This window comes from Eptatretus burgeri, chromosome 5, assembly GCF_056783735.1.
Source record: "Eptatretus burgeri isolate ZD-2024b chromosome 5, Ebu_testis_v1, whole genome shotgun sequence".
Lineage (NCBI taxonomy): Eukaryota > Metazoa > Chordata > Myxini > Myxiniformes > Myxinidae > Eptatretus > Eptatretus burgeri.
The window spans coordinates 33337249-33359352 of record NC_140965.1 but is presented as its reverse complement, the minus strand read 5'-3'; the positions used below and the strand labels follow the sequence as shown (position 1 = coordinate 33359352).

At 37.8% G+C, this 22104-nt stretch overlaps 2 protein-coding genes and 1 long non-coding RNA gene across 3 annotated transcripts in view; 2 read left to right on the top strand and 1 right to left on the bottom strand.

Moving 5' to 3' along the window:
- LOC147026192 (uncharacterized) overlaps positions 1-4396 on the top strand; it is a 66903-nt gene extending 62507 nt beyond the window's left edge. Inside the window, exon 3 of the long non-coding RNA XR_015058148.1 lies at positions 4285-4396. This is a non-coding gene — a long non-coding RNA (uncharacterized LOC147026192). The remainder of the gene's footprint in view (positions 1-4284) is intronic.
- Positions 1-22104, bottom strand: part of LOC147026191 (flavin-containing monooxygenase 5-like) — a 187298-nt gene that overhangs the window by 147361 nt on the left and 17833 nt on the right. The gene's annotated exons all lie outside the window — the stretch shown is intronic.
- Positions 7534-22104, top strand: part of LOC147026190 (flavin-containing monooxygenase 5-like) — a 66881-nt gene continuing 52310 nt past the window's right edge. Inside the window, exon 1 of the mRNA XM_085881343.1 lies at positions 7534-7882. Within this exon, the coding sequence (XP_085737469.1) occupies positions 7748-7882 (135 nt within the window). The 5' untranslated portion in view covers positions 7534-7747. The remainder of the gene's footprint in view (positions 7883-22104) is intronic.

Sequence of the window (22104 nt, the reverse complement as noted above, 5' to 3'; positions counted from 1 at the left end):
ATTGTTGGGTCATGGACGAATGGTAACTACCTTGGTTTAATGGAATTACTTGCAGAATATGATCCATTTTTGGTGCAGCATATTCAGAAATATGCCAACCAAGGTAGTGGCTACACCAACTACTTATCATCTATGATATGTGAAGAGTTAGTCTCCATCATCGGAAAATCTGTTCTGGATAACATCGTCGCTCGGGTGAAAGAGGCAAAATACTTCTCTGTGTCAGTCGTTTCTACTCATGACATAAGCCACATCGACCAGCTCACAGTTATTCTCCGATACATCGAGAACGAGGCTCCAGTGGAACGTTTCATGACCTTTCTGAGCAACACAGGACACACTGGACTCCAGCAAGCGACGGCATTACTGGATTTTTTGAAAGCCACTGGATTGGACATCGCTAACTGCCGAGGACAATCTTACGATAACGCATCTAATATGAGTGGCCGATACAACGGGATGCAGGGAATGATCCAACAGGAGAACCCTCTCGCAATATTTGTGCCATGCGTGACGCACTCACTGAACTTAGTCGGTCAGTCGGCCGTGGGATGCTGTAGTCCTGCAGCAGCATTCTTTGAATTCGTGGAACAAGTGTTTGTATTTTTTACAGCTTCCACGTCACGCTCCGGAAGATTATTTGATGCCCTGAAAGCCAAAGGTCTGCAAGTACCAAAGCGCCTCAGCGACACTCGCTGGTCGGCTCATTCTGATGCAACCGGAGCTCTTCTAGACGGTTACAGCGAAATCATGGATGTCCTCGTTGAAATCGCAAATGATGAACAACTGAAGAGTGAAACGAGAAACACTGCCGAGACACTTCACCAAACGATGTGCACGCTCGAGATAGGGTTCTATGCTGGTTTCTGGTCTACTGTCCTTGGTAGATTTGATCGTACGAGTAAAACCCTTCAGTCACAAGCTACCGATCTCAACACAGCCGTGCAGCTCCTCAAGTCACTGGCGAGTTTCGTGCAGTCATTACGCGATCAGTTTGATACATTCGTTGTTGACGGAGTGGAGCGCTCAGGTACGGAGGAATTCACTCGCGGATCGCGGAGACAAAAGCGTAATGTCCGCCTCGCTCCCTTGGACTACGGACACACTCCAGAAGTAGAACTAGATGCCAAGGAGTCCTTTCACATCAGTGGATACGTTGCAGTGATCGACGTACTGCTGTCGCAGTTGGAAAAGTGTACAAACACTTACAGCGAGATGAGCGACAGATTTGGATTCCTGCGTGCTCTTGTTCAACTCGAAGTGGAGCAGATTCGAGAGTCATGCTCGAAGCTCGTCGAGCTGTATCGGGAAGATCTATCACCTGACCACACAGAAGAAATGATTCAGTTTCAAGCCATGATGAAGGAGTCAGAGCCAGATTCGGGCCGTACTGAACTCGAGATGTACAGTTTTCTCATCGAGCGAAAACTCACCGACACTTTCCCAAACGTGGAAGTGCTGCTTCGGATTGACCTCTCACTGATGGTGTCGAACTGCTCCGGGGAGCGCTCGTTTTCGAAACTCAAGCTTATCAAGAACCAACTTCGCTCCACGATGGGGCAGCAGAGACTGGTCAATCTGACCCTCATTTCAACCGAATCCGATGTGGTCAATTCCATGCAGGTTGACAGTATCATATCCGAGATCGCTGCCACGAAGTCGCGCAGGAAGTTTGTCCATTGATTAAGGCACCGTGTGTATGTTCATTGATGTGGATGACACTGCCGTATATGTGCGGTCGCTGGAAGTCGGCTATTAATCACCATTTCGGATTTCTCTTGTCCAGAGGGTTTTTAGAAGTTAGAAGATTTTTAGTCGAAGTTCGCAGTCTGATTAATGACAGCGCGTCGTTTGTTATTTTCTTATATTAGTCCATCGCTATCTCTTACTCTTGCAGCAAAAACATTTTTGTGATTTGATTTTAGAATGAGCTCAGAGATAAGTCATCAGCTCATGGATAAGTCACCAGCCATATCAATAACAATCCGTCCATCTTGTCATCTTGTCTGATTTCATTGTAATTTGTGAACATATATGCCAAATCATTCCTGATCAGGATCTGCCAAATCTATAGATACAAGTTCAGTTGTTGATGAAAAAGCAGTTATAATTTAAGTTGTTGATTAATCTCCAAATTTGGGGGCCCCCCACAATCATTGTGCCCACGGCCCCCAGATGGTAAATCCGGCCCTGTGGATAAGCAGTCCTTCTGGGGGCCTGACATGAGGTATTGCAGTGAATGCATTAAATCATATAGCTCAATGAAGCGAGTTAATTTTGTTATGTTCATAAATTTTTTATTCACTCAGTATAATTCTCCAACGAGTAGAAAAAGATCAGTTTAATGCTTTGGAAAGTTCACATTTTCTTGTGTATAAATGGAGGAGGGAACATAGTCTTGCTTTCTTAAAGTAAATAGGTACATTCACTTAGTTAAGACTCGTTATTTCTTTAAATTATCACATTTCACTGGTCTCAGCACCCACAGGCTCATTGCTGGTCTTGGTATTCCAGCGCTGGTGGTGTGGCAAAGGACATTGCCCATGTGCTCATTGATGTTCGCTGGAGGATGATCCAGAACTGCAGGGTCTACTGGAGTGCTCAGTTCCTCAATACCGGCCACAGGCTTGTTGTAGCAACTCTGAAGTTGCAGCTTAAATCCGGGAGAATGGTAACATTCCAGCCTCGGCTGGATGTTGGCAAGCTCAAGGATGAGAGGGCTTGCCGTGACGCCACACTCGGAAGTCGACCTCCATATTCGTATTGTAAGTACGGGTTACATCGCGGAATGATTTAACTCGATGGGTGAATAATTTTCGATTTTCCGCAAATGTGCCGATAGTCGATCCATCCTCGGTGGTTGTATGGTACAGTAAGGTCATCTGCCATGATTGAGAGAGGGTGCCGTGCCGTGCCCCTACAATTAAGCGGAAGAAACTTCTGTCGCTTTAACTGTTGCACATTCTCTGTCGAGTGCAGAGCAAGTCCGACCCGTGTATTGTCCTAATACCCATGAGGCAAACCCCCCATTTTTTGCGAAAACAGACACTGTCTGCTGTAAAAGTTTGTTGTCTATGGTTGGATTCCTTAGACCCCTGGCGACAACTTCTGGGCGGACAACCTTTCCAACAGGCCACTGTAACTCTGCAATTCAAGATGGCGTCCAAGATGCCGCCATATTTCTAAATCACTATAACGTCGTCAATTCTTATCGATTTTCATGTTTAATACTTCGTTTGTCTGGTTTTCTAGATCAGGGAATCTATTTATGATGGTTTCAGAATGATATAATGTGTTTTTTTTTACCATTTATTACATGTTAATATAATGCTTTGAAGCGACCAGGACACAGAAAATCAACCATAACAATACACAGTAGTTTACTGTTATTGTAAGAACAATAATGGTACAGAATGGTACTAGTTACAAAGAACACAGATTACATGAGAAATGAACTACTGCACGTGCTTCACAATTTGGAATGCAAGCGAAATGGCTGAGGCAAATATTCGTAAAATTCATGTCGGTGATACACACCACAATGTTGCATCATATGAACAGGTCTACCACTCAATATAATGCTGCAATACAAGTGTCCATGTGAGCAGCTGATGGTATGCAGTTAATTGTCACTGTCTGCAGCTGCAAAAGAAATCTCTGTTGACTGTTCATTTTGGCATTGTCTTTTGCATTGCTTGCAATCTGCTCGGAGGATCTTTGCTGCATGCCGAAGTGTACGATGCTTTTCATCCTCATGTTGCGCTGCTTCTAGGTTCCTGAGTTTCTCCAGTACATCACCAAGGGGTATGGCTGATGCGCAAATGAATCCCGATCCACAGCTTTGATCGAGAATGGAAATTCGCTTGCTCTATTTCTGTTGCAGCTTCAATCTGAGGGTGATAGATCGGTACGAGTCTGCTGTTTTAACTCCGAGCTCTCGTAAAATGGCCCTGTATTGGTCCCGCAGCGACTTCACCAAATACCCACACATGTCATGGAAAATGGGGATCTCTAGCTGTTCTAGGAGTCGCTCGAATGCAACATCATACAGGTATTTTTTTGTTAATTTCCCAGTGGGGACACGATGTGCTTTGAATGCAGCCAAGCATGGCTTGTGGTATGATATCATTGGCCACCATGTCATGTCCTTTACCAACATGTCCACATCTGAACAGAATGTCCTCTCTTTTTAGTTGCTTTGCCTTATCTATGATGTTCTGCTGACTGTTTTCTGTAGATACTCTGCATGTTGGCTCTTTGCCACGCATCCACCATTTGTTGCAGATGAGGCATGCATTCTTCACATCAAATGTTGGTGTGTTGGTCCTGGTTAACCTTGAATGCTGGGAAGAGTTGCTGCACCCAGGCTAGTTCAAGTCTTCAGCATCACTTCTTCATGGTTCTTCTTTTCAGAAAGTTTGTAACTCTTCTCATTCGTGTACCAGTTTCTACACTTACTGTGCCATTTGGGTATCTTGTCTGTCAGCCATGTACCAGTAGCCGAGTCATGTTTAAGTCTCTCAAATGTCTCATCTTGTCGAGCCTTCATGGCCAAAAATAGTTTGTCTGTTGTGATATTATATAGTCCTTTTGCACCAAGTCCTTCACATATGATGCACTTTCTGTGGTCAATGTCAGTGTCCTGGCGTCTCCTCTTGGGTTCCTTTTTCAGTGACAAGCTTCCCTCCAGCAGCCATTTCTCTGCCTGTGTCATCATCGTACCGCTCATGCAATCACCTGCAACAAAACCACCACCATGCTATGCATACTAGCAACTAGAATACATGCAAACTATTGATACACTACACTTACATGCAAACTTCTGACATGCTAGACTACATGCACACCACACAATGCCCACACTACTACAGATCACACAGTTTTGGACATTTCTGCCCACATGATTTTTATGACTGTGGCTGCAGCGACACTGGTCTTTTTCGAGTATGGTCTGTGCCTAAAGCTATGTTTTCAGCGATGAAAGGACGTTGACGATTTAAAGACGGGACACGAGACGATTAAGATGCACGGGCGGTTAAGACGACTACGAATGACGATACATATCACGATGGAGAAACGATGAGGTTGATGATGACGATTGAGGAGATTGGGACGATTTGGATGATGATAGACGTTAACGAATGAAATGAGCGATTGACGGGGACCATTGACGTGACGATAATAGAAAGGTTGACGTGATGGTTTCATGAAAAACGTAGGAACAATGACCAGGAATATCAGTCAAGAAGAAAACAATCAAATAGCTGGTACATGAATACTTACAACTTCGAGGCTTGGTAACAATTTAGAAACAGATAAGCGGGAATAAATAGAAATAAACCATACAGCATGCACCACAGTCCATGGGGCTGTTTCCTTTTGACGTTAATGCACTCGTGCTAAACGTGATGTTACTGGAGTTGCGAGACTGTTCGGTGACGTCACTCCTCATGTGACGTCACTCCTCATGTGACGTCACTCCTCCTGTGACGTGACCGACTGTGGTGACGATCTGCAGTAACAAGGAATGCAGACGGTCCTAACTGGAAAAAACTGCAAACCAAGTAATTTATTCTTGGACGCATAGGATCAACCGACTTGTGGATCTTATCTGATGAACCTACTTGTGGATCTTATCTGGTCGACAAAATTAATTATTCATCTTCAAAAAAGACAATTTTTGCAATAAATATGAGTTTCAAGCAGTTTTTTTTCATATTTTATCTCAAACTGAATATGCCGTTGGATTCCCCATATATGAAAACCTACAAAAGCACATTTCATTCAAGTTTCTACCTTGTTTAGTAAAAAAGATTTGTACATAAATACATTTCAGCCCGTCGGTGGTGGCCATCTTGGATTTCCTAATTTTGAGGCATTATGGGCCATTTTTGAGCTGGGCAGACAGCAGATTTGGGTTCAGCACCCTTCAATACCCCTAAAAAGCGTGTAAACCATAAATTAACATCATTTGCATTCCGGGTTAAGATTTTTTTGAAAATTGATCCCATCTATAACAATTGACGACGTTATGGTGATTTAAAAATATGGCGGCCATCTTGGACGCCATCTTGAATTGCAGAGTTGCAGTCGCCTGTTGGAAAGGTTGTCCACCCAGAAGTCATTGCTGGGGGTCTAAAGAATCCAAGCATATACAACAACCTTTTATAGCAGACCGTGTCTGGTTGACCACTCTTGCCCCCTGGGTATAAGGGTATTTTCATCCACAACCACAGCCTTTAAAGACCCCTGATGACTCCTAAGATCTCCCCAGAAATGGCTTTACATGCTTCAGAGATGAGATTTCATGTTTGGGAGATAAGACCACAAAGGCCCCAAAGACCCATAAGACCCTCAAGACCATTGAATTCCCCAAACACCATTAAGACCCTTTAAAACCCTGAATACCCCAAAGACCATTAAGATCCCAAAGATCCTGAAGACCCTTAAGTCTTCAGAAGGCCCTCAATACCCCAAAGACACTTTAGAGTTCAGACCCTCAAGACCCTTTGGAGCTGGAACACCTCAAAGACCCTTTTAGACCTCGAAAAACAATTAAGATCCCGAATACTCTTAAAGACCCCTAAGACCTTAAATAAACTCAAACCAGCATTGCCTCAACTCACAAGCTCATAAATAAAATTCATCAGATGTCTGTCTGTTTGTTTGCATTTTTTGCAAAGCTCGCTGTGCTGACAACTACCAAATTTGGCACACAGACCAAGTCCGACCCGGGGGTTGTCCTCAGTGTATTTTCATCCACAACCTCAGCCTTTAAAGATCCCGAAGAACCATAAGACCTTTTTCTGTTCGTGTTTTTCACATGCTTCATTGAAGACTTTCTACATGCTTTGAAGATAAGACCCTTAAGAACATTGAATTCCCCCAAAAACAATTAAGACACATTAATAACCCTAAAGACCCTTTGGACCCCAAAGATGGTTAAGATTCCAAAGGCCTTGAATACATTTAAGATCTCAAAGACCATAAACGCCACAATGACCTGTAAGACTGTTAAGACCTCGACACTTAAGACCCCTTTGCCCACTGATGTTCCCTTAAGACTCCTTTACCCACTGATGTTGCCTTAAGACCCCTTTACCCACTTATTTTCTGGCTCTCCTGCTCCCTGCACAGTTTTATATCCCCCCCCCCCCATCCACCCGAACAGCTCGGTTTCCTCCCCACCACAGGTTCTCCTAACACCAATCCACCTTCCCCATTCTCAGGCCTGCTGTCTCTCCTGCTTCTCTCACTTCTCAGGACCCCCCACCTGGCAATGCCAGGTAACCCTACAAGCAAACAAATAATTACAAAAGATTGGCAAAACAAGTTATTAATAAGCAGCTGTAATACAATGTCCACAACAAGATTGTGGGGGAAAAAGTAATGGATAGACGGATATCCAATTTCAAGTAACAAAACGCGAACAAGAAATACAACACAAAGTATTGAAATGAAGTCTGACAGCAGGCAGGGCGTGGAGAGTTCATCCATCAAATCGCTAAAAAGGTTAATCTCGCGAGATTTCACATCCAGTTGTGTTCGAACACGCAGTTAAATCTCATTGAATTATTTTGAGATTCATATGAAGCAGTGCGGTGTCCCAGCATTTACAGAGAGCATTGGTAATTGGAATTGTAACTTAAGCAAAGGAAGTGCATTTTAGTGTCAAAATAGCAACCTGCTTCCAAACTGTTGAGCGATTTGACCAACTGGTGAACATTAATCTTTCGTACGAGGAACCATGGTCGTGCAGCGAGTGTGTATCATCGGAGCCGGAGTGAGTGGTCTCACGTCCATCAAATGCTGCCTCGATGAGGGTTTGGAGCCTACGTGCTATGAACAGAGCGAAGATATCGGGGGGCTGTGGCGATACAAGGTGCGTTTGGAGCGGAGCTTTCTTTGAAACTCTCACATTATTTTAAAATTTTGAGGAACCAGATAACCAGATTTTGAGGAACCAGATTAAAATAGAGTAAAACTGTGTACATGAACCATATTATGAACTATGTACTGTGTACATTAATCTCATTCCCATGGATTTTGTTCCTTGGAAAAGTTTTGAAGTTCACCTGAATATTTAATCCGTGTTCGGTGACAGGTAGCCTGGTGACGATATTGAAGGGATCCTGTACCAGAATAGCAGGCTCACTGCCACATCCATTCAAAAATAAACAAGAGCGAGAATTTATTTGCAAGAAGTTTATATAGTATGGGGAAAAAGTCGGAAAAACCACAGGTGAGAGAGACAGATGATCAGATGGATATCACACCTATAGTACCCTCTTGTGAAACCGGTGGGGGACGAACGAGCAGAAATTTCAATTATATCAAGCACAATCAACGTAAAGATCAATTTCTGAACCATAGTTTCAAGAAGGAAACCAGACATAACACACGCACGCACACAGATACACATTGTTGTGGGCCGGCATTCGGCGGTGATAAACCACCACCAGGGGGAGCAGTAGGGTCGTCTCCCACCGAACACCCGGAATTAAGGTCGTGACTCTCGGACAACTCCGAAATGTGACGGGTCAGGGTACCCTATTGTTTTTCTTCTGTTTATTATTATTACGCATTATTATTATTAGGGTACCCAGTCAAATGGACTGGATAACCTATTGTTTTTCTTCTGTTTATTATTATTACGCATTATTATTATTAGGGTATCCAGTCAAATGGACTGGATAGCCTATTGTTTTTCTTCTGTTTATTATTATTTTTCTTCCGCCGTAAATTTGCAAAATTTCCAAATTTTTTCGCTTTAAATGCCATTTTCTCAGAAATGGTAAGACCAATCTACACAAAATTTTCACCAAATATGTATCTTTTTTGATAGCATACATAATTGATAATTGTGACGTCATAGGTCACGTGATACGGGCGCCATCTTGAAAAAACATAAACTTTGGACCTCTATCTCGGAAACCTTCTAGGTTAAAAAAATTTCGCTTGATACATTTGAACAAGCTCCCTCTCAGGAATACGTGTGATTTTTCGTGACGTCATCAGTGAAGAGGTATCCCCGTAAAAATTCATCAAGTAGAACGCCACATGGAAAAAATTTGAAATTTCTTGAGCATCATCTACACAAAAATTCATCGTAGAAAAAAAATATTTTGACGTCGCCATCTTGTTTTTTAGTGTTTTTTTTTTAAATCTTCTCCAGAACGGCTGTGCAGATTGAGGCGAAACTTTACAGGCACATTCCCCCTGAGGTCCTCTTTCAAGTTTGTTAATTTGTTGTTGATACGTCACATGGTTTGGTGGCCATCTTGAAAAAAACCTTAAAACCTTCAAACATCTTCTTCTCCAGAAGCGCTGGTCCAATGAAGGCGAGATTTCAGAACTATATTCGTGACATGTATGCGATGCAAGTTTGTTAATTTCAAAGTGATAGGTCACATGGTTTGGCCGCCATGTTGGATTTAAGAAAAATATTAAATGTTTTCTCTGGTATTTCATAAGCCATCAAAGCGAATATTTGCAAGTGCCTTCCTCGCTCAAGTCTGCATACATGGTAAATTTTTTTTACCTCAGAAGTCACATGGTTTGGTGGCCATCTTGGATAGAAAAATAGACTTTATCCGATTTACACGAAACTTCACACACTTGTTCGGGTCGACGATGGAAAGCAGAATTTAAATTTATGATATCATAGGTCACAAGGTTCGGCAGCCATCTTGAATTGAAAATGAATAAATTTTAAAAATCTTCTTCTCCAGAAGGGCAAGACAGATGAAGACGAAACTTCACACATATATTCCCCATGAGGTCGTTTCTCAAGTTTGTTAATTTGTTCTTGATCGGTCACATAGTTTGGCGGCCATCTTGAAAAAACCCTAAAACCTTCAAACATCTTCTTCTCCAGAAGCGCTGGTCGGATGAAGGGCAGATTTCAGAAGTATATTCGGGACATGTAGTCGATATAAGTTTGTTAATTTCGAATTGATAAGTCACACGGTTTGGCCGCCATCTTGGATTTAAGAAAAATATTAAATAATGTTTTCTCTGGAACCGCTTAACCTAACGAATCGAAAGTTTGCAATTATCATCTACCATCGTGTGTGCAGGAGTGGTAAAAATTATGATGTCACACGTCACATGGTTTGGCAGCCATCTTGGATAGAAAAACGCACCTTTACCGATTAACACGAAACTTCACACACGTGTTCCAATACCCAGTTGGAAGCAGAATATAAACTTGTGATGTCATAGGTCACATGATTCGTCAGCCATCTTGGATTGAAAAATAATATCTTAAAACGTCTTTTTCTCTGAAATGACTGAACAGATCCAGGCGAAACTCCACCACTATGACCGCCTCTCCATGACGAATAAAAAGTTCTCACCCCCTTTTGAGGTACGACACAACGTTTGGCAGCCATAGTGGATTGAAGGAAAAATATTAATTAATGTTTACTCTGGAACAACTGCATCAATCAATGTGAAACATCACCTTTATGGTGGAACAGTCATGCGGAATGAGGGTTTGAAATTTCAACGGGATCGGGCCCAGGGTTTGGCAGCCATGTTGGTTTTAAGAAAAATATTAAATAATGTTTTCTCTGGAACTGCTTAACCAAGCGATGCGAAAATTTGCACTTATCGTCTCCGATCGTGTTTGCACATGTGGTGAAAATTATGACATCACAAGTCACATGGTTTGGCCGCCATCTTGGATTGAAGGATAAATATTAATTAATGTTTACTCTGGAACCGCTGCTTCTATATATGCGAAACTTCAGATTTATAATTTAGGCGACATGTGAAACAAAAGTTTAAAATTTCAACCTGATCGGTCACGCGGTTTGGCAGCCAGAATTATTTAATTATTTTTATCTGTTCGCCAGTAATAAGGAAATTGAACGCTTTGTGCTGCCCGGTTCGTAACTCGTCTGTTCCGCGCCGTCTCGAAGCAGGCCTGTGTTTGTATCACCATTAAATAATGTTTTCTCTGGCACCGCTTATCCGATAAATGCGAAACTTTGCGGCTATGATTTAAGTCTCATGTTGTATCAGTTGTGTCAAAGGCGGACGGACTGGGTACCCGGTCATCACTGCCAGCAGTTATAAAGTGGCAGTTCTAGTTATTTTCCTTCCGCCGTAAATTTGCAAAATTTCAAAATTTCTTCGCTTTAAATGCCATTTTCTCAGAAATGGTAAGACCAATCGACACAAATTTTTCACCAAATATGTATCTTTTTTAATAGCATACATAATTGATAATTATGACGTCATAGGTCACGTGGTACGGGCGCCATCTTGAAAAAACATAAACTTTGGACCTCTGTATCTCGGAAACCTTCTAGGGTAAGAAAATTTCGCTTGATACATTTTAACAAGCTCCCTCTCGGGAATACGTGTGATTTTTCGTGACGTCATCAGTGAAGAGGTATCCCAGTAAAAATTCGTCAAGTAGAACGCCACATGGCAAAAATTTGAAATTTCTTGAGCGTCATCTACACATAAATTCATCATAGAAAAAAAATATTTTGACGTCATCGGTGACGTAATTCGGCCGCCATCTTGTTTTTTAGTGTTTTTTTTTTTTTTTTTTAATCTTCTTCTGCAGAACGGCTGCGCAGATTGAGGTGAAACTTTACAGGCACATTCCCGCTGACGTCCTCTTTCAAGTTTGTTAATTTGTTGTTGATACGTCACATGGTTTGGCGGCCATCTTGAAAAAACCCTAAAACCTTCAAACATCTTCTCCAGAAGCGCTGGTCCAATGAAGGCGAGATTTCAGAACTATATTCGTGACATGTATGCGATGCAAGTTTGTTAATTTCAAAGTGATAGGTCACATGGTTTGGCCGCCATGTTGGATTTAAGAAAAATATTAAATAATGTTTTCTCTGGTATTTCATAAGCCATCAAAGCGAAAATTTGCAAGTGCCTTCCTCCCTCAAGTCTGCATACATGGTAAAAAATTTTTACCTCAGAAGTCACATGGATTGGCGGCCATCTTGGATAGAAAAATAGACCTTATCCGATTTACACGAAACTTCACACACTTGTTCGGGTCAACGATGGAAAGCAGAATTTAAATTTATGATATCATAGGTTACAAGGTTAGGCGGCCATCTTGGATTGAAAATGAATAAATTTTAAAAATCTTCTTCTCCAGAAGGGCAAGACAGATTAAGACGAAACTTCACACATGTATTCCCCATGAGGTCCTTTCTCAAGTTTGTTAATTTCTGCTTGATCGGTCACATGGTTTGGCGGCCATCTTGAAAAACCCTAAAACATTCAAACATCTTCTCCAGAAGCACTAGTCCGATGAAGGGCATATTTCAGAAGTATATTCGGGATACGTAGGCAATATAAGTTTGTTAATTTCGAATGGATAAGTCACACGGTTTGGCCGCCATGTTGGATTTAAGAAAAATATTAAATAATGTTTTCTCTGGAACCGCTTAACCTAACGAATCGAAAGTTCGCAATTATCATCTAGCATCGTGTGTGCACGCGTGGTAAAAATTATGATGTCACACTTCACATGGTTTGGCGGCCATCTTGGATAGAAAAAACGCACCTTTACCGATTAACACGAAACTTCACAAACGTGTTCCAACACGCAGTTCGAAGCAGAATATAAATTTGTGATGTCATAGGTCACATGGTTCGTCAGCCATCTTGGATTGAAAAATAATATCTTAAAACGTCTTTTTCTCTGAAACGACTGAACAGATCCAGGCGAAACTCCACCACTATGACCGCCTCTCCATGACGAATAAAAAGTTCTCACCCCCTTTTGAGGTATGACGCAACGTTTGGCAGCCATAGTGGATTGAAGGAAAAATATTAATGTTTACTCTGGAACTACTGCATCAATAAATGTGAAACATCACCTTTATGGTGGAACACTCATGCGGAATGAGGGTTTGAAGTTTCAATGGGATCGGGCCCAGGGTTTGGCAGCCATGTTGGTTTTAAGAAAAATATTAAATAATGTTTTCTCTGGAACTGCTTAACCTGGAGAAGCGAAAATTTGCAATTATCATATGCTAACGTGTCTGCAGACGTGGTAAAAAGTACGACATCATAAGTCACATGGTTTGGCCGCCATCTTGGATTGAAGGATAAATATTAATTAATGTTTACTCTGGAACCGTTGCATCTATATATGCGAAACTTCAGATTTATACTTTAGGCGACATGTGAAACAAAAGTTTAAAATTTCAACCTGATCGGTCACGTGGTTTGGCAGCCAGAATTATTTAATTATTTGAATCTGTTCGCCAGTAATAAGGAAATTGAACGCTTTGTGCTGCCCGGTTCGTAACTCGTCTGTTCCGCGCCGTCTCGAAGCAGACCTGTGTTTGTATCACCATTAAATAATGTTTTCTCTGGCACCGCTTATCCAATAAATACGAAACTTTGCGACGATGATTTAAGTCTCATGTTGTATCAGTTGTGTCAAAGGCGGACGGACTGGGTACCCGGTCATCACTGCCAGCAGTTATAAAGTGGCAGTTCTAGTTCCAATTTACCTTACTACCCATGCCATCTAACTACTGGGGAAACCACACCCTCGGCCGACTTTGTCCGACTCCAAACCACTACAGTGGGATTCGAACCCACAACCCAAAGTCCACGACCCACGAACGAGACCAAGCCACCACGACCGCAGACCGCTCGAACCACGACTACCACTGTTCAGTCACCACCACTACGGTGAGCCACCGCAAAGGACTGCAGACCGCTCGAACCACGACGACCACTGTTCAGTCACCACCACCATGGTGAGCCACCGCAAAGGACCGCAGACCGCTCGAACCACGACCACCACTGTCTGCCATCCTCTCGTTTTTTACCACCACTCTCTTGAGGTCTGAGCGATTTCTTCTTTCGCCATTCGCCTCCCATTGGCTGGGGCGCGCGTGCGATGCTCGCCCTTGGCTCATTGGGCAGAGGAAACACTCCATGCCCTTTTTTGGAGCGGGGCTCCGATCTGACGCGATGGAAGCCCCGCGCATGTGTGTGCTCGGCACGCCATGCGCGTGCCGATGGTGGCAGGACCGAAGGAGGGATGTTGTTGTTGTGGTTGATGTAACCTAACTAAAAAATAACTCAGAGCGCACACACGAAATTCCCATTCGACAGAAGGAGGGATTCTAACTATAAACACATACTTATCAAAACAAGCTCAAATGAGCTGAGATCTTCGTCCTCTTAATGATAACGTCATAAAAACGAATATGACGTCATAAAAACGAATATGATGCCATTGTGATGTATCAGGTTTGCGATAAATTATCTGTGCTAATGCCCGGCTTAAATCCCGCAAACAAAATTCAAACAGCTTGCCTAGTTTCGGAGATAATGGTATGGGCGATTTCCATTAGTGGCGATGTTATGACGTCAACTTTTCTCGAGAAAGAATTTCCAAAATCGGAGATGGTTACTGCCTGCGCATGGGCTTTCTGCATATAGATGGCAAGTTTCACCAAGATCCGATGAAAACTCTGGGTTGTGAAACAAAAAATGTCAAAAAATAGGAATGACATTATAAAAATTGATATAACATCAAAGTGATGTATCATATGTGCGGTAATTCATCGCTGCTAATACCCTGTTCGATTCCCGCAAATAGAATTCAAAAAACTTGCCTAGTTTCGGAGATAATGTTTTAATGCGATTGCCATTAGCGGAGATATTTTGATGTCATAACTTTTTTTTCTTGGAGGAATTTTCAAAATCGGAGATGGTTACTGTCTGCGCAGGGTATTTTTACATATATATGCCAAGTTTCAGGAAGTTTCGATGAAAACTGAACGCTGTGAAACAAACAAGCTCGAATGAGCGAAGATCCTCGCCCTCTTAATGATGACGTCATAAAAACGAATATGATGTCAGTAGGGTGAATATACTGATTCTGGCTCACTTTTCCCCATGTAATTCAATGGGGGATTTTCAGCGATTCATTTTTTTCCCCCAAAAAGTAAACCCCCTTTTTATCCCAAGGTATATTTATTTGTCTCCCCTTTTAATCTCGGGACACTTTTTTTCAAACAACCAATGCAATAAGATAAAGATTTGTTCAAGTAGTAAAGTAGTAATGTGATTTGTTAAAGGTGATTCTAAAGAAATATCTGAAACATGTAAGCCGAGGGACACTCTTTTTCAAATAACCAATGCATATTGTTTAGCTCACTCATTGAACCTATAAAGATTTGTTCATTCTCAAATTCCTTCAATAGTTTAATTTTCTTTGCACAATAATCCCCATCTAAAATATTTAAAAACAAAACATTTGAATCTTTATATTTTTTTTAAGATACCCCTTTTGTGCCATTACGAAATGATAAACTTCTCTTAATGCTCTTGTTTGACCACCTCCTGAGCCACATATCATTTTGAGATTATAGTAAATTGTTTTTTCATTATTTAATTGATAACCATCAAAGTTTTCAGTCCATTCAAGGATATTAATTTTTTTCTTTACATCCTCTAACTTACTACTTTTTAAATTGATTCGCTTATTTGTTTTATTTACCTTTGTTTTAGTTATTTTTTCAATAAGACTGATTTGATATTTTTTACATTCATTATGTTTTCCATTTTTATCCCAAGACTGAGATTTTCTCCACTCTTTAGTTTGATTAATACTTGGTTTGACCAATTATATATTGTGAAAAAACGTGGCGGTAGCCCTAAAAAACACCATAACCCATCTTCCCATCGTTAAAACACAATCTATTTTATACACTCTATCATACAATATCCATATGGAACACAATCTATTCCATTATCTAAAATAAATATCTTATCATCAAAGGCTCCTAATGCCTTTTTATTTATTTCTTCACTATATATGTTATGTTTATAACTTCTTATTGTATTCATTTTCCTATATTCTTCTTTCTTATTCATCAAACATTTGAAATAATTTCTAAAAGTTATTGATTTCTTTATTACATATTTCTTTATTCCCTTTAACCTCTTATCAATCTGATCACCATACTTAAAAGCATATGCCTTTGCTCTCAATCCAATAAACTCACTCATTACTTTTCCAGCCAACTCATCCTTAAACTTACAAATAGCCTTTTCATTCTTTTTGGAAAATAACTCAATCTTCTTACTAAAATTACTTGTATCATATACTCCAATATTTTTCTTCATATATTTATAAACATCATCAGTTTTTATATCGAGGATAAAACTATCAGTGTCCATATACAACAATGAAACATTTTCACCATACTCTTTCTTTAAGCCATTATACAAATAATCATACATCAATATCTTTGATAAATCAAGAACTGCTGTTCCAATGTAAATTGGTTTATCCATTACAATACTTTCCTTTTCCATATGAAGAGCAGAAAAGTTCTCTGAAAAAACCTCTTCTCTCTTAAAACTTGGTTTATTTATCAATCTCGAAGCTTCTTTCCAAGATGTTGCAAATCTAATATTTTGCCTGTTTCTAACATTCTCCATTGTCTTTCCAAAGACAGCATTATTCATCAATTTATAGAATTCCCCTTCAAATTTTACTTTTGTATTTGTTCTCATATCTGTATTGAATTTAATATACCTTTTTCATCCAAGGACTTTGTTTAAATTTTAAAACTCTATGAATTTTTGCTACTCTCAATCCTTCTCTCAAAAACTGTTTCAAGCTTCTCTGATGCAAAACATATCCCTCTTTATCATAGAATGTTGTTAATAACTTTTCTGTTGATTTGCCTTTAATATTAAAACTTTTATAATAATCACTTAACCATTCTTACTATTATTTGGGGTTTCTTTCTCACATGCAAAAGGAAGGTCTTTATGCTTATTATGAAGATCACTCGGGTCCCTCAAATCAACTTGAAAATAATAACCTTCTTCTTCGTCATTCAATTCCTCTTGAGAAGAAATAACAATATTCATCAAAGCCTTTTCATTATCCTTTTCTTCCACCCATTCTAATTTACCATAATGTAAATTATGGTAAATTAGAGAGATTGAGACATTGCCCATCCATACAAATTATTAGCATCAAAATACATCAAATAATTACTATCTTTTTCACTATCATAATTTGGAACATGTTTATTATTTGCTTTAGCATATCTTTTTGAACATACTTGTGATACTCCACCTGTCTTAGACTTCTCAATCATCAAAAGCATATCTACATCACTGATTAAATCTATATCTTGTTTTGTCATTTTCAACATTGCACTCTAAGCTAAACCAGGAGCTGTGAAATAGTGGGCAGAATCTAATCCATAACAATTTTTATTATGACAGAGTGATCTAAAAGCTTCAAACACATCAGCTAACAATAAAACATCTGATTTTAGATACAAATCATGATATTCTCCAAGGTTCTTTATCTTAAATATTTTCCAAATTTCTTGTGCGTGTTTATATTCCTTCTCACTTATCTCTTCTTCATAAAGGTTATTATAGAAACTTTATTTTGAAGGAAGTTGTGTTTCTTTAAATCTCATAAATGAATCCATATAATCATAAGTGTAAATTCCCTTACTTGTAAGAATTTTCTCTTTACTTTGAATTTCATTCCTTGTTTGAATTTCCTCTCCAGTTAGAATTCCCTCTTTAATAAGAATTTCATCTTTAATCAGAATTTCCTCTTTAGTTAGAATTTCATTCGTTGTTTGAATTTTCTTTATAATTAGAATTTCATCTTCAGTGAGAATTTCTTCATGAATTTCCTCATTAATTAGAATTTCCTCTTTACTTTGAATTCTCTCTTTGATCTGAATTTCTTCTTTTGTTGGAATTTCCTCTTTTGGAAAGACTGAATTAAGATTTGGAAAAGACCCCGTGGAGCTTAGATTTGATGCCAGTGGTTTGATGCTAGGCTAGTGGTGTTCCCATAAACTTGTAAGAATCTAGAAACCGAATACGAGTTAATGGTTTTGTGAATATCATTTTTGTAAATGAAATATACTTTTGACTTGTGTTTGTTATAGCAGAAATATTCCCTGGTGTTTTTGAAAGTTCATTTATAAATAGATGTGTATCATAGTTGGCGCTGTTGTGAAGAAAGACTGGAATAAAAGAAGGAAATTTATAATTAAGATTGCAACAGGAATGAGCGGGACCTCTATATTTACCAGTAAGATGACAATGATCCCTAACTTTAGACTCCTCAATTTCCTCCTCACAAATATGACAGATATTGTTCTTTCTAAATTCTGATTTTTCTTCTTCGGTTAATTTCATCGGTTCATTTGTTTCTTTCATTAATTTAGTTAGTCTTATACAATCCTTTTCTATTCGTTTTACAAACTCTTGTAAAGCTTTTTTCCACTATAATGTTCAAGTTTATTATAATTTTCTCCAACAGATGATTTGATATAATAACAGAAACCACAAGGAATATGTTTTTGATATTTATTTGTATATGATTCTTTTGGATTCGGAGAAGCAGTATTTATCTTTTTTAGGATACATTCAAAATCAGCGTATATCACAAATGGGTACATGATAGATTTATTATAATCTTCAAAATAAATCTTTTTACCAAGTTTAGGCATTGTAATTACAGCTGATTTCTGATTACTACAATATTTTGAATGTTGTTTGAATCGTTCTTTTGTATAAAATGAATTAAGACATTGCTTACAAGGATATGTTTTGTTTGCTGTTCTGAATACCTGAGAAGAGATTAATCTTGATAAATTATTGATGTATGTATAATGTGAATTCTTTCCAACACTAAAATATAAAAGATCAATGTGTGTTTCTTCATTTTTATAGTTGTTTGAAATTTTTAATATTTGAACTTTGTTTGTATCCGTTAATCCATTTACATTAATAGAGAGATTATTCTTTTTCTCAAATTTAGGAATATCTGTTAGTGCCATTGGGAATTTAAAATCTTTAATGTCCAAGGTATTCTCATATTTCATATATTGTTTTACTCTTTCTGAATTACAATTTGGTGGATGTAAGTGAGCAAGAACAGACCAGAGAAAACATTTATTATCATTGTTCTTAATATTAACAACTGCCTTCTTTAGTTTTATTTATTTTGGTAATTCAATTGAAGAAGAAGCTTTAAGAGGGTTTGATTTTAGAATGTGTATATCTAAAAAGATGATTTTTTAAATATGAAATCCACTTCCTACCACTGTATTATCAACATCCTCCTCTTGTCTTGATAGTTCTTCATAAACCCCACTATTCAAAAAATCTTGAAATGATGTTATAAAATGAAGATCTGTTCTCATATAAGGAGTTTGTTCTTCATCTTGTCTTTTCATATTCATTTTCACGCCCATATAAAACTTTAAAGTTTTCATTTCTTTTAATGTCTTTCTAATAACTTTTTCAACATCAGGTTTCACTATTTCAATTGATTCAGCTATTGATGATGGACCGGGTTCTCCAAATTGAAAAATCCTTATTTTTACATTCCCTTTAAATGCCCCATCAGTGTTTTCAATATAATAGTCTCCCTTTACTTTAAACTCATTTTTCTTGTGTTTTTGTGATTGAAGATGTCTATTATAACTACTCTTCAAAACATCCTTTGAGCAGATATCACAATGTTTTCTTTCCAACTCAAGGAGATATTTGATGAAATAGATTAAATGTATGTTTGTTGGTTTGAAGGTGTTTTTTATAACATTTATATTCGTGATTACAAACATCGCAGTACGTTGTATTCACCATATTTATAAAATAAAACTTTGCTTAAACTAAAATTTTGTTGATGAAAATTTCGTTTAATTAATAGGTTAATCTGTGCTTAAAACCATTTTATCCTCCAACTTTTTTCACTTAATAAATACAATGTTTCAAGACACAAAAGACAAGTTTCAATCAAACTCTTCATTTGTAAAAGATACTGAGAAATATGTCAAGGATGTAAAATTGAACAAAGATAAATATAACAACTATTGGATAAAAACAATTATGGTGGATAAGATGAGTTATTCAATTTCCTTCAGTGGAAGGGCTTTTAGTATACCTGGGAGAACATCAATTTAAGTATCTCTAACAAAAGTTTCTCCTCACCTTCTGGTAATATATTCAAAACTAGAAAAAGCAATGAAACAAGAAAAAGTATCAAAAAACAAAAACCTTATGGATGAAGCTTTAGAAAGAAAAGATAAGACCATCTGTAATATGCAAGGAGAAATTTGTATTTTTTTCAACAACCCTAAAGATGTAAATCCTGATGAAATAAAGGATGTTAATATATCAGGTGAAATGACATTTCATTCAATAGTAGTTAAGAATCATTTTAAAATTACCTTTAATATAAAAAATGTTGTAGTTGAATCTGGTGATGAAAAAAAGTATGTAGATATCGATGGTAATATTATTAAATATGAGTCAATATGCAACTGAAAGTAAAGTTTTACTTTATAAATAAGCTAAACTTCCCTGATTCTCCACATGACAAATTTGAGAATTGTCCTGCATGTGAAAGAGAGGGATTAAACACAGAGTCAAAAGCCGATAAACAATGTATATTCTGTGATTATCTTCTAATTAATGATAATAAAAAATTTAAAAAGGAAAATAATTATTTTAGATTTACACCAAAAATGAATTGCTTTACAAAATTGATTAGAGAAATGAATGTAAAGTATGAGGGTGATAACACACCTTTCCTTACAAGGGAAGAAAATGGACGTATTAGAGAAATGTTCAAAGGATTGTTGTTATATATTATTCATGGATGTGATTTTCGGGGAAATATCAACACAAGATATTGCATAAATAAAATAATGGATTTTCTTGAAATTAAACCTGAACTTAGGATAAAATATAGTTTCTAAAAAAGCCAATAATAAATTAAATAACCTGTTTTCCAAATATAGAAATGAATGATTTTTTACCCATTTGAGAAAATAAGAAAATTTAACAATCATAAAAATCTTCGAAATTCATTAAGATGTCTCATAGTTGGTTCAAGCGGATGTGGAAAAACCTGCTTACTTTTGAAGATGCTCCTGACTCCCAACTTTTTAGATTATGATAATTTAATAATTTTCACAAAGTCGAGTTTTCAACCAGAGTATCAACTACTCTCGCAAGGTTTTAATGCTGGTCTTCAAAAAGAAGATATAATCGGTTTATTTAAACTTCAAAAAAAACCTAAATGATTATAACATTGAAGATATAATTCAACTGTTTTGTGATACACAGAGATGTAAAAAGAAATCAAAACCGATGACTTGTTTTCTTAGTGAAAATACGGATGATATACCGTCTCCCCAAGATTTGGATAAATCAAAAAAGAACCTCGTTATCTTTGATGATTGTCTTAATGAGAGAAACCAAACGGTAATGGACAGCTACTACACAAGAGGGAGACATTCTTCTTGTAATTGTATTTATCTTAGTCAATCATACTTTCAACTTCCTCGTCGTTCCATCAGAAACAATGCTAATACTTTTATTTTATTCAAGTTAAATTCAATAGATATAAATAATTTTTGGAGAGATAATTGTTCTACATTATGTAGTAAAAAGGAATTTGGGGATTATTTGAAGCACACGACTGAAAAATATAAATACATTGTTGTGAAACAAGATGAGATATTAAGGGATATATTTATTTATTTTATAAACAATTTTATATATAAATGACAACTATTATTAGAAATCTTGTGGGTAAATCTGCTTCTGGAAAAAAACTTTCATAAATCAAGGTTCTTGTTTAGTACAAATGAGAATATTGTAAATTTACTCAAAAAACACCCCGTGATACGCATTGCATCAACAACAACTTGAGCAATAAGACCTGGAGAAGTAAAAGGTGAAGATTATCACTATATTTCAGTGGAGGAACATATGCGATTGAGGAATGAAGGTCAAATATTTGAGGAGGTTTCTCTTTGTACAACAAAATATTCACATTGCAAGAGTGAGTTAAAGAAACTAAAATCTGGTGGTCTTGGGATATTGGAAACTAATCCAGAAGGAACGAGACAAATTATTAAACATCTGAGCGGAGTGAAGATTTTATCATTCGGTTTTTATGTTGATGAAGAAACTCAACGCAAACGTATGAAAAGCAGAGATGCAAGTATTAGTGAAGAAGAAATTACAACTCGTATTAATGTTAATAAAGAATTTGATGAAATATTTAAAGAAAAGGATTTATTT